This window comes from Leucopleurus acutus (assembly GCF_964270905.1).
Source record: "Leucopleurus acutus genome assembly, chromosome: 17".
NCBI lineage: Eukaryota > Metazoa > Chordata > Mammalia > Artiodactyla > Delphinidae > Leucopleurus > Leucopleurus acutus.
Window position 1 is genome coordinate 2951788 of NC_139159.1, and position 12817 is coordinate 2964604.

At 40.8% G+C, this 12817-nt stretch overlaps 1 protein-coding gene across 2 annotated transcripts in view; it reads right to left on the bottom strand.

The window, feature by feature from the left end:
• Positions 1-784: 784 nt before the first annotated feature.
• Positions 785-12817, bottom strand: part of RB1CC1 (RB1 inducible coiled-coil 1) — a 43416-nt gene continuing 31383 nt past the window's right edge. Inside the window, exons 16-23 of one of the 2 annotated variants that reach the window (XM_082858763.1) lie at positions 11673-11781; positions 11361-11589; positions 10184-10238; positions 9136-9183; positions 7020-7078; positions 5232-5359; positions 2897-2967; positions 785-2155 (exon numbers count right to left, since the gene is read on the bottom strand). In XM_082858763.1, the coding sequence (XP_082714889.1) occupies positions 2078-2155; positions 2897-2967; positions 5232-5359; positions 7020-7078; positions 9136-9183; positions 10184-10238; positions 11361-11589; positions 11673-11781 (777 nt within the window). In that variant the 3' untranslated portion in view covers positions 785-2077. Of the gene's footprint in view, positions 2156-2896; positions 2968-5222; positions 5360-7019; positions 7079-9135; positions 9184-10183; positions 10239-11360; positions 11590-11672; positions 11782-12817 lie in introns of both variants that reach the window. The other variant, XM_082858762.1, reaches the window with a different exon arrangement.

Genomic DNA, 12817 nt, shown 5'->3' on the forward strand with positions numbered 1-12817 from the left:
ATCCAGGTACTCTTGCAAAAATAAAACTATCCACGTAATTCACGTAAGCTTAAAGTTTACTTGCAGTTAAATGTGACTTAAACTTTCATTCTCATAATAAAGAGAGCTACATTTCTACTCGAGTTTGAATAGTGAATTTACAGATTCTGATAAAGAAATCTTTATAAGAGCTAATGTTTATTCAGTACTTAACCTGTTTATCTGAAACTGTTCAAAGCCCTTTATAATTTTCATCACTTAATTTTCAAAATAACCCTACGAGGTAGGTCTTATTATTACACCATTTTATACATGAGAAAACTGAGGTTCAGAGTTTATGCAACTTGGCCAAAATTGAAGTTAGATCTGGGACTGAAGCGTGGACATTCTGACGCCAAGGCTCACCTCAACGACCCAATGGTAAGGACTCAACCAGGCTTCATTTTTCTTCCTTTTAACTACGAAAACTGCATTTTCTTTCTGTTCGCTTTGTGAAGGTTTATGTGACCACTGATAGCATGGATATGAAATGGGATATAAGAAAAACTCTAAGCAACAGAAGCCAACGTTAAAGAGCGACACTCCTGAGATGTCACACGTCAGCCCACAGCCCCACGGCACAATGACCACGTGAAATCTCAAGTCAAACAGGCCCCCGGCAGATTCATTCAGACCAACCACATCTGCTCAGCAGGACCACTCTGCATATAAAGTTCTTCAGTGCCTTGACATTCTCTGCATGAAGATGTAACGGAAGGATTGAAATAGAAACATGTGAAATCATTTGTTCATTTATTCATTAATATGTTGTCAAATTCAGTTTTCTATACACTATGGTGTTTATTCCATTTTCTGTACTATTAGACATACATATTTAAAAAAATATTTAACTTATTTTTACGAAGAAATTAAATATTTTCTGAAAAAAAGAATCACTTTATTATTGTTCTCTAGCAACAAACCTGAAACAAGTCTCAACCAACTCAACTACTCATTTAAATACCCCTGCTCCGTGGCCACTTAGCTAAAGATCGGCTTCACACAACTCTACTCTACGTAACACTGTTTTACCCTGTTACATAGCATATAGTTAAAGAACATTTTTGTAATAAACATGTTTCTCTTTTGATATGATACAGAACAAGCTTTTCACGCTTCCCAGCAATCACTCACATATATTAAAAATGTATCCTTCTTTAAAAGGCACACACACTTACAGGTTCAAATCTTTATTGTTTTAAAATTCTACATGTCTCTTACAATACAACATTTTGTTATATTTAAATGACCTCTAAATGGTTAATGTACAATGAATATGTTTTTTCTGAAACTGAACCATGAATTACGACTTCATCAATATGATTATTCTAAACAGAATAATAAAGTGTTGGGAAGGTCTGTGTGCTGCTTGAGAAACCATCACTAGCACACTCCTCCCTGTAGAACCCAGGCGACCAATCTGTTCAAAGTGCTTTTGAAGATTGCTGATTATGGCTGATCGTAAAGTCAGCCAATCAAATTAGAGTTCCTTCTTGTTTGGAAACATCAAAGGGCATTAAAAAAATAAATGAAACGATTTGTTTTAGTAATCTACAGAGGCAAACTCAAAATTATGATTATCTGCATGCAGTGACACTCCTCCTTAAATAGTTTTGAAGAATTTATACATTTTATAAAGAATGTGTTAAAGAGTGCAAGTTTTCTGATATTGATTTCACAAAAGGACAAATGCTGGTAATAACAACTAACACTGAATATCTAAGTTCAAGCTAAGGTATATGTAACAGGCAAAGATATGGCTGATCATAAACCACAGTGCACGGGTGTGCCCTTTGAGAAAGTGAACTAGTTTGGTCCGCAGTTCTAGAGTTACTTGGGTAGAAAAACGAAAACAAAACCATTTTAACTCAGCCAAGGGTTTTGATGAATTTATTGTTCCTAAAATGTAGCCAGGTAGAAAGTAAATGATATACACAAAAGAAGTATGCTGTCGTGTTGGCCTGTCTATAAAAAGATGGCCTGCTGTTTTTGGAGTGGTGAATGAGCACTGTTGGGGCAAGTCAGGAAACGCCACAGAATGTCTCAATCTCTTCCAGAATTATACTTTCTTATCCCATGACACAGCTTTCACTCTGTAAAACTTTGTCCCCAAAGGAACTTTAAATCTGTTTTGTGCCTAAGACAGAAAGAAAAGGATGATTAAACCAAACTACAGAGGCACCATCCTACCACACTATGCCATGCTCGATCATTGTGGGAAGAGGGGTGTCTTTTTCAAAGGACACAGATCCATCCCTCACCAGATGAGCATATAACAGACGAGCCACTAATACTGACGGAAGGGTCAGTAATCACTGCTAAATAATACAGTACAAAGTGAGCCATATGTTATTATTTTAAACATCAAAGAAACCTCAACAACACAAAGATCAAGTTTATTGCTGTTTTGGCGCACAGGGTCCACAAACGAGCTAGGAAGACTGCTCACTGCTCTGACTCTACAGCACGGACACTGCCGACATCAGTCAGGTGCATTCTGAGCCATCAACATCTCACATTACCTTTCTTCACTGGGGGTAGCATTATAAAAGTAAGGAAACATCAGCTCTACCTACAAACAGATCAATCACCAGTTATGTTGTGTTCCTTTTTTTGCACATGAAAACACTAGTAATTTAATACTCAGAACAGAAACTTGTTGTAGTTTTCCTGGATATGTTGATAGCTTGTTGGCCATCTACCTCTACTACTGTAAGGTAAATCACATAAATATTCATAAAATTGCTGGTGCAAACTCACACTCATTAAATTCAGGCCTAGTTCAAGTGAATTAGAAGGCCAAGAAGAGCACTGTTCTGCATAAAGCATCCTGAGAATCTTCTTAAACTCCTAGGTCCACGTCCCACGATGGGCTTACCTTTTTGGCCTGACAGTACTCCTTCTCCATCACTTTTCCAAGGACCCATGGTCTTCGAGATGCACCTGAAGCTATGGAATCAAACCATTAAATTCTTTTTGAAAGTACAACTATAATTATTCATGAAAACGTAACTGCCCGAGTCACAACAGTTTAATGACATTCTGAGAGTGAAATCACAGAAATGCATAGCGATTTATAAAACAAAACGGAATTCGCTTTACTTTTCAACCACTAATTTTGGCTTCACTTACTCATTAAGTGCAGATGGTAAGTCAAATCACAGAACTGACAAAGTTCAAGAAACAAAAACACAATCTGAGTACAAATCATGAACAAATAGATCTAGGAATTCTAAATTAGCTCAGCAGTGCCACCTACTGAAAGTGCTAACACATGACCTTTTCTGCTACCGAAAGCAGACAGTTACACAGACAAAATTTATATTCTAGGTTCAAAGCAGAGCATTGTCTTCTCTTTTTTTTTTTTTGGCACCGCAATGCAAACCCAGTCAGTGCACAATAAATAACTAATAAGGATGAAAGAAAGTCTAAAGGGCAGTACTTGTGTGGAAGGGAGACAAAAAAACGTGGAAGGAGACACGATGAAAAAGCTAGTTCTCACACGGCAAAGTATGTAAGAGATAAATACTCATTCTCTTTTAAAATTCATCGGAAGAGAAGTTGTCATAAAAGAGCTGATTCCAAAAGTATTCGACCAATAAATTATCTGTTAAGGGTAAAGCCTCTGAGAAGCTAAAACTGATTTTTTATTCCATAAACCTTACTTGGCATGATATATAAAAAAGATATCCTAAATAAACCATCTGAAATGAACATACAGATACTACCATGTGATACAAAGATAAAAAAGCTCCTGGACCACAGGATATTAGTCTAAGGACTAATAGAGCCCTTCAAGGATAATTCACAATTTCTGAAAAGAATCATCTAACACTCATGTCCAAGGAGTGAGGAGTCCCCGTCATGGGCATAACAACGCCCTGGTCACCCACACACCCCCAGGGCAAGGAGTCGGTAGGCAGCATTAGCCCAACTGGCATCCTGTTCTGTATGTATGCATATACGTATGTATGCATGTATGTATGCAGGGAAGGAGGGAGGGAGGGACGGAGGAAGAGGAAAAGAGGGGGCCTGAGTTCTGTGGTAAAGTAAGACTATTAAATAAATTCTTTTCTGTGGGACTTGTGAGAGTCTTCACAATGCAAATGCGCGTGGCAGACAGTGAGCGGTTACTAGATGTAAACACTGAACGCTTTCTGTTCTTAGGAAATGCAGAGTGAAGTAGTTAAAGGGGCAGGATGTCACTTTGCCTGGAAACAAACGTGCGCCTGCTTGTGTACAGCTGTGGATCAGTACATTTAGACGTGCACAGGCAGAGGTAATGCAAATGGGGCAGAACGTGAACAGCAGGTGACTCTGGGCGAAGGGATATCGGGCTTTTTTATACTGTCCTTATTTATGCAACTTTTTTGGTAAATTTAAAAACCATTTTCAAATTAGTCTAAATAAATGAAAAACAAAAAACCTACCAAAAAAATTAAAGAAAAAAAATCAAGTTCATTGTTTTCAAGGTACAAAACCAGTAAATTAAATTGCAAGCTTCTTTTCTCATTTTTCATGGTCACATTCTACATAACCCACCACCAGCAGCCATGGTGGTGTGATCGTGTGTGGCCTACTTCAGAGAACGGGCATATGACCATGTTCACAAGTCATTTCAAACAGGAACATCAAGCCAAACGGACACACAGTCTTGTTTTTGAATAATTCTATTTAGCCTAAGTATCCCAGGGTACCTATTCTGTTCTTTTTGAGTTCTTTAAAGATTAATGTAATCGATGATAGTAATATACTAACTGTAATTTAGTATACTTTAACAAAGCTCATTGCCTTTTTAAAAAAAATTACTGACAAGTTCAATGAAAGAAAAAGGTAGAAAGAGGATGATAAATAGGAGAGAAAAGACATCTTATAATTTAAAAGAATTTATTTTTGCCAAAACAAGTAATGCCCTTATAAACAAATGAGCATGTTATACTGAAGCTTAAATAGGTATGAGAATTTTGATAGCGTAATTCTGCTATTGCTAGAGTATGAGATACTTGACCAACTGCATCAGCAGAATCCAGGAACAATAACCTGGATAATGAAGATTTTAGAAAAACAAACAAACAAAAACCTGATAAGGCAGAGTTCCTGCTCACCTACTTAATTCTGACATCATTAGACAACGTGGGAGAAAAATCTTTCATATATTCTCTCCACTCTAGGTTTATTGTTTTGGTTACCGATGTGACACTTACCCCCCTCACCTGGTTTGAGGTCCAGGGCAGGCAGCGACTCTGAGTGCAGGAAGTACAAGGTGGGACTCACGGTGAAGAGCACGTAATTGTCATGGCGCTCGTCCAGGATGATGAGGACCAGATCTCCCACCTGAAAACTGAACAAAGGAATGATTTCATTGATCGGAGGAGTCACCTTGATTCTGCAATGTTCAACGAAACATTCAATTAGCAATGCAATAGGAAACTTCATACTTACATGATTTGTTTTTTACTCTACCCAGGCCCTCACGGGAATGCCGGACACACACAGACGCTCAAAGGCTAACGCGAGCAACCGCCAAAGACCCCAAATTTTTAAACATAAAATTTCCAATAAATCTACTGTTTAAAAGAGCACAGCCCAAAACAGGCTTGGGTGAGGGGAAGACAAAGAATACCCATTATAGTGCATCTAGTATAGAAAGAAGGCATTCATCCTCATCTTTCATTTTACAATAAGAAACGTAAATTGGGGGAGCAAACTTAGTCACAGTGGGAAAGAAAGAACTACCTTATACTACTTCTCCGGTCTCCAAGTAGTCTCCTCAATTTGAAAGAAAACCCAACTGAACCAGCTGCATGTACTTAGTTAGGCTCAAACAAGTCAACAGCCCGAGTCGGGGCGAAGCCAGCAAGGAGGGCGCAGAAGGAGAAAGTAGGTGTGACCGCCTAGGGTGTCTCAGCTGGTGTCCGTCTCTCCAGGGTCCTTCGGAAGTGTCGTTTGGAATATCAGTTCAAAGTTAACCTAGATCTAAGATAACTTAGTGGGTCCTACACCTAATAAATCATTAACATCACTGGGGAAACTTTAAAAAGTTAACAGTCTATCATCCACTAATTATTTATTCTACACTTAACTGCCTGCCTAAAAAGATGTGACAGGCACTGTTTTGGAGGATAATACCTTAAAAAAGGAAGACAGGGCCTCTCTGAGGCAGTTTTTTTTTTTTTTTTTAAGCTCATCTCTCTCTAATCTTTGAAAAACCTTATATTGATTTGACTTGACATACAGCTGGCAGATAAAGACTGATGCACCCAGCCCTTCCAAATCACTGAGAAAAGATAAAAGTCTAATGAGAAGTTAAAGATCAGTAACCGGAAGTGCCTGATAACCGGACATATGGTCGATGGATCTATTACGGACAAAACAGAGGGTCTTATTTATTTTTAAGTCAGTCCTGACAAGTAGAGAAGAAATGACCAGTATTCACGAGCTGCTAACAATGCTTTATCAGACACCCTCCTTTCCAGTAGCCCATGCCAAAAACCAATACATTACTATGGGGTAATTTGGTCCTGGAATATTGTCTATTAAGTTATTCAAGTGATAATTTTAACAGTGTATTATGGATTTGTAGCATATCAATAAAATGAAGTCTGAGAAATAAAAATGAAGAAACACTCCAACTTCAAATATCAAGATTCTCCAATCTAAAATGAAAAAGACTAAGGTGATAAACGGGATTTAAGAGAGGTGGCACCAGCTGAAAAGGAAGTAGAATCCAAAGGCTTCAGGAATGTATGTGTAAGTGATAATTAAAGCTATGATAGGAAGGACTTCGAATACAATCCTAATGTTCCCAGAATAACTTAGAAAAACCTTGCTTTTCAATAAAATAAATGTTAACTACGAATGAGTACAAAACACTCAGCTGACTGAACCTGAAGTTGAAAGATTATAACCATTGAAATACATTTTCATTGACAATTCAATACTACTCAGTTCGGTATATCATTTTCACAGAAAAAAGCACAAAATACAAATCAAATACTTACTCTCTAATAGCTATCTTTTCCGAATGCCTTGGGGACACGGACGACATGCTCTGAGACATCTAGAGAGAGAACAGTTCACAAAGCTTACACAAGTAACATGTTCTCTCGATGCACTTACTAGGTCCACACTGCAAATGCTTCTTCCAACGTGACACACATTCACGTCTGTGTCCCAGCTTTCAGGGTCCAAACTTCTCTGCTCCATTAATGTAATTCCTTTCCTTCAACAATTACTTTCAGTGGACAAATTTACCTACACTTTTACTTATGTTATTTCTTAATCAGGTTTGGCTGGATTAAAGACTGAATATAAAATTTTATTTATAAATACATATTTAATCCTAAAAAATATCACTAGGAAGGAGACATGTTTTTCGAGAAGAGTTTAAAACCCACTCTTCCGAGCAAGCATGACACAAGGAAGGGGCTGCCCCCCTGCCCCCCCCACAGTGAGCATCGCAGGGGACACGACGGGACGGGACGGGACAGGCTAACTGGTCTGTGGCTGCCTCAGCTCGGCCGGGACTCTCCGCTCCTCAGTCAGGCTTCCGCACATTTCTCACACTGTCACATGATACATGGGACATGGGTCTCAAGGTATCCCTCCCAAGCAGTGTGGGCCCAGTTATAACCACACAAATCAAGGACAGAAAAAATGGATTTCTCTTTGTTCGTAAGTTTAATTCTGACGCTCAGAATTTCTTCCATTTCCCTTTGAACACTACGAAGGGTCTCAATTAATGTTTAAAAACAAAAGAGAAAGAAAACAACAAATACTGACTAGAAAAACCTAAAAGTGTATTCCAACCTGTCTTCAAAAGCATCCAAATAGTCTACATGTTGCCAGTGAGAACAAGTTTAATGATCCATTTTTCAGACTGTATTCAACTCTGTTTAGATTTTCTTAAAAAAGCTTGAGCTCTCCACGTATTTGTTACAAACGAGGGCTTAGACGTGAGGGAGCTCTGGCTGAACACAGCTGGCAATCGATAGGAAAGTGCGAGTGACCCGGAGGCGCCGCTCGCGGGGGAGCGGGTGCGCTCTGGACCTGAAGGACCAGACCCTTTCCCTCGTAAGCCTTTCCCCAGCATCTACTGTGTGCTGTGCACCACCTACTATTCCGGGTGCCAGGAGCACACCTGTGAACAAAGTGCCTAAACCCTCGCCCAGCACAGCGTCCATCCCACTGGGGACGCTGCACGGAGCACACGTGGAGCATGTATGTTCCGTGCAGCGTCCCCAGTGGCCGCAGGCAACTCCTCCAAGGCTCCTTGAAAAGGGTTTGCTTCACTCACGGAAACAGCAAATAGCCTTCAAAGAATTGTTTTGGTGATAAATTCATGACTGACAGTCTGGCAGAGCCATGGAATTAATACGTAATTTTTGCTGTTCAAGTTAAGAAAGGCAAACGAAAGAAAGCACAGATGTCTCCCTACAAGACACTTTATTTTAAAAAAAAACTCAATTCTAATCTGTACCTTAAAATTTTTCAGAAGTCCTGAACACAGGCCTTAAACTGTTCCTATTTCCTCATGAACTGTCATCACCAGAATTTGAAAAACGAAGCAATTGCTTTATTAAAGCTGGTAAGATTGACTGTAAACCTGACTCATCAAGCATTTGGCTTGATTCACAGGCTAGAGGAAAGCCACGGCAATTCAGAGGGCCACGCAGGGTCTCAGGCAAGGTGTCAGGTTCAAACACCTTGAGTTAAAAAAAGAAAGAAAGAAAATCCGTGACGGACAGAACGTGCTGATTCCACACACCTCCGGGCGGACGCGCCAAGAGCCTCGTGAGGAGCAGTTCTGACTACCTGCGCACTTAACCAAGAGCCCCAACCTGACATTATAAACACGTGTAATTATGCAATCCGAAGAGATTATAGCTTATTAATAATCAGAAAAGACAACGTGGATTTTGCTGGCTGCTTTTAACATCGTAAGACTGAGACAGTGCATGTGGTCAGGCTTAAGGGTCAACTGTCATCAGTGACCAGCGCAGCTCAACGAAAACTACCAGGAAAGAACTAATCACGCCAGACAGCCTTCTGATCTTTATAATGAAATGCAATGCAAACAGTTTAAATGTCAAGATCAACTGGGCGAGAAGACCTTACCAGTCTCTGATTCAACCGCTTGTTTTCTTCTTCTTTCAACTGTAGTGTCTGCAGGGGTGGGAAAGAGAGACCCCTGGTTTATGCTCGAAAATATAGTCTGCGTGCTCAAGTCTGGTTCTACCATAAAAGGTTTGTGGGGACATTCTTTTCTAGGAATCCTTTCCAACTGTCTTATTTACTGGCTTAAAAGAGAGTAAGAACAATTTTAGGTTTATTTCCTTAAGCCAAGGATTCTCAAAGTTTAGTATGCATTAGAACCACTTGTGACCTTGTAAATACGCAGTAACTATCTGAGATCCATTCCCAGAGGCTCTGTTAGGAGGTCGGGCCCAAGAGGAGGAATCTGCAATTATACTACTCATGCCAGCAGATGCTGATGAACCTTCACTAACAAGAGCACACGTGCAAGAGCACAAATCTGTACAATTCTGACTGAGTCCTTATCAGACGGTTATCTTGTAGGGAGCTAAAGTGTTAAAAATCTTCAAAGCCTCAGCAATGAAAAGTGGTCTCTGAACCAAGATGTGTAAAGTCTGCAGCTGAGAAGAAACCCCTTATTACCATTTTTTTCTCTTCACTTCAATTAATCACTATAAAAACCCGAACTTTTCTTCATTATTCACATATTCTACTTGTGCCCTACTTTGGAAAATAGTTAATATTTTGTTTTTTGAAATTAGTAAGTGAAATTCACACTTCTATTGCATTGCTGAATCCTGAACTGTTCCTGGCCACTTGGATCAGAGATGACAGGACTTCTCGAAAGTAACCACAAAAATAACCGTTAAAAAAGATCTAATTTGGGGAAGTCCCTGGCGGTCCAGTGGTCAGGGCTCAGCACTTTCACTGCCAGGGCCCGGTTTGAGCCCTGGTTGGGGAACTAAGATCCTACAAGCCACACGGTGCAGACAAAAAAATTAATTTAAAAAAAAAAAAAAAAAACCTAATCTAAAAACACAAGTCTGCTTTCAGCGTAAGGTTTACTTCACTGCATCCCGGAGTGAACATATTTATTAAACCCTGTGTTTCAAGAAAATGATGCACTTACTCGTTCCAACAGCATTATCCTCTGCCTTTCTTCAGAGAGCATGTGGACGTTTTCTCTAAGAGAGAATGGCTTATTTTAGTTTAAGTCTTAAAATTCTGGACTTCACAGTCTCCAATAAGGTTTTAGAAATGTAACTGTTAATACAGAGCACTTTACAGATTTAAGCGTTTGTACTAAATTTTCAGAAGCAGCCTGTTTAAATTAGGACCCATTTTGATGGTGTAGGATGGTATGAAATTTATACCACAGATCCTGAATCTAGACTGATAAACCTTTTGAAATTATGAGCAACACTTTGCGCATGCATTTTTCTAGGGATAATGTCTGAAATTTCAAGCTTTCTCCCAGGGACCATTCTTCTTATCCATGTTACAGATAAAACGGTCATTCTTGGGCGGCTTCACCATTAAAACTAGAAACAAACAAAATGCCACAAGTCCTTGAGTGAGCTATAAAACTCAAAGCTTCAGTTCATAAAGAACAAACCAAATCTATATAAAGACTACAAAAGTATTCCTACATGTCTACAAAGCCCTAGTCACTGTCATGTGTGAATCTGCCCATCACACTGAGGTAGTCAGAAACTAATCAGAAAAGAAAACAAGAGCGAGCATGCAGGCTTTTATTTCATTCTTTTAAGCTGAGCCATAACTGACAAGTAAAACCGTAATACGTAATACATCTAAAGTGCGCAGCGCGATGGCCTGATACACATGTGCGCTGTGGGAGGAGTCCCTCCATCAAGTTAACTAACACACCCATCACCTCACGTCATTTACCCGCCTCTTCGGTGAGAACACCGCCCATGCTCCACCCCAGCCCCTGGCAGCCACTTTCCTGCTCTCTGCTTCCGTGAGTTTGAATTTTATCTGATTTTACTTCAGTTTCCACACAGAAGTGACAACTCCCTCCCCATAGCACGGCCTCAGCACGCTGGACGCACCCTAAGGAAGTCCTGCGCCCCTGACGCCATGGCCTCGAGGCCTGGACCCCACTGCAGGGTCCCCGCCCGGCCGCCTGCACGCTGCGGTGGCACCTGGGCACGGTATGAAAACGTGCCGAAGTGGATTCCCGCACACCATCAGTGGCGCTATCACAGGCCGCGGCACGGAGAATTCACATGCGCAGCTCTCAGGTCCATGGGCCGCGGCCCCCGGCGAGTAGGACGGGCACTCACCGGACAGACATCGTGCTGGTCTCCAGCGCTGAGTCCGGCCTGCCTTCGCCGAGGGCATCCGGGGCCTCCGCCGGGGGCTCGGGCGCACAGGCCCCATACAGCTCGGGGGCGGCGGCCACCCCCGGGAAGGGGACAGGGCCGCCGCCCCGCAGCCGGCTGACCTCCTCCTCCAGCCTCTTCTTCTCCTCCAGCAAGCGTGCGCGGTCCTCGGACAGGGACTCGATCAAATCTGCAGCCCCGGGCGGACGTGAGCGTTACAATCATGGAGTGTGACACGGAACTAACAACGCTGCGTGAGGAAGCGCCACTGACCTTTGTCCCGCTCCTGCTGCTGCATCGTGCTTTTCAGCTTGTCACTGAGGTCACTGATTATGTTCTCTTTTCTCATCTTCTCTCTTGTTAAAACAGTATTAAAATTGGTCTGGAACAACAGAACGATAACTACTTAAATTATCTGCATGCACAGGGCAGCCAGAGCTAAAGAAAATACGTCTATTTTTGCATGGTGCGTCTCTATGGGGAGAAGAAAAAGCATAATTCACAAGTGATGTTTATTTTGAAATAAAAATGCCACGCTGTGGTAAACACATTCGATTGTATTTTCCTAGTTCTGTACTAAGATATGCTCCAATTTAATATCTTGAAAATGAATGCTATTTTCACATTATTGTCCACATATTTATTGTCAGAGGAAAAGCATCAGTAAATATGTCTTAAATGTGGGGGAAAGAAATAAAATAACCAACACTTTAACCAGTGCTGTTATATACTTAACTGTTCCTTTCAGTGATCTCCCTGCCTCTGGAATCTTCCTTCTGTCCTTAGCTAAATCTCGATTCCACAGTCACATTTTGGACATGACTGTATCCCATCTCCTCCTCTCATCTGGGTATCTGCTGGTTCATAATGGCTGGACCTGCCACTCCTCGACTTCTAGGAAAGCCTGCTCACTGCGGATCTCATACATGCCAGCTGCCTGCAGAGATCCCGTGAGCCAATTTCCACAGTTAAGAGTCAAGATCCTCCAGGCAATCGTGAATGCCAATGATGCTAGAAACAGAGACGTTTAACAAGAACGTGGCATTCTTGGGCCAAAATTAGTGAATTTGTTAAATACTGAGTTAGACTCATTTCTAGCCAGAAAGCAGACAGGAAGACCCCCTCAGAAAGAGTATTTATGATATGCCTTTGTATTAGACCATTGCTCCGTGTCATTTATGGTAGAAAATGAACAAACATTTATAATAGTACATTAGTTACTTTGTTTTCATAACCCCTGGCTGTTTCTGCAATATCAAATGGATTTTCAGAAAAGTTAACACAATTTATAATACACATATTAGAAACAAGACTAGTTAATGTAAGAGCCAACTAGGGCCAAGGAGCCCTTATAAAGCTAGTTACAAATCAACTCAAGTAACTACCACTTAACATCCAAGCACCACTTAAAATTGGCA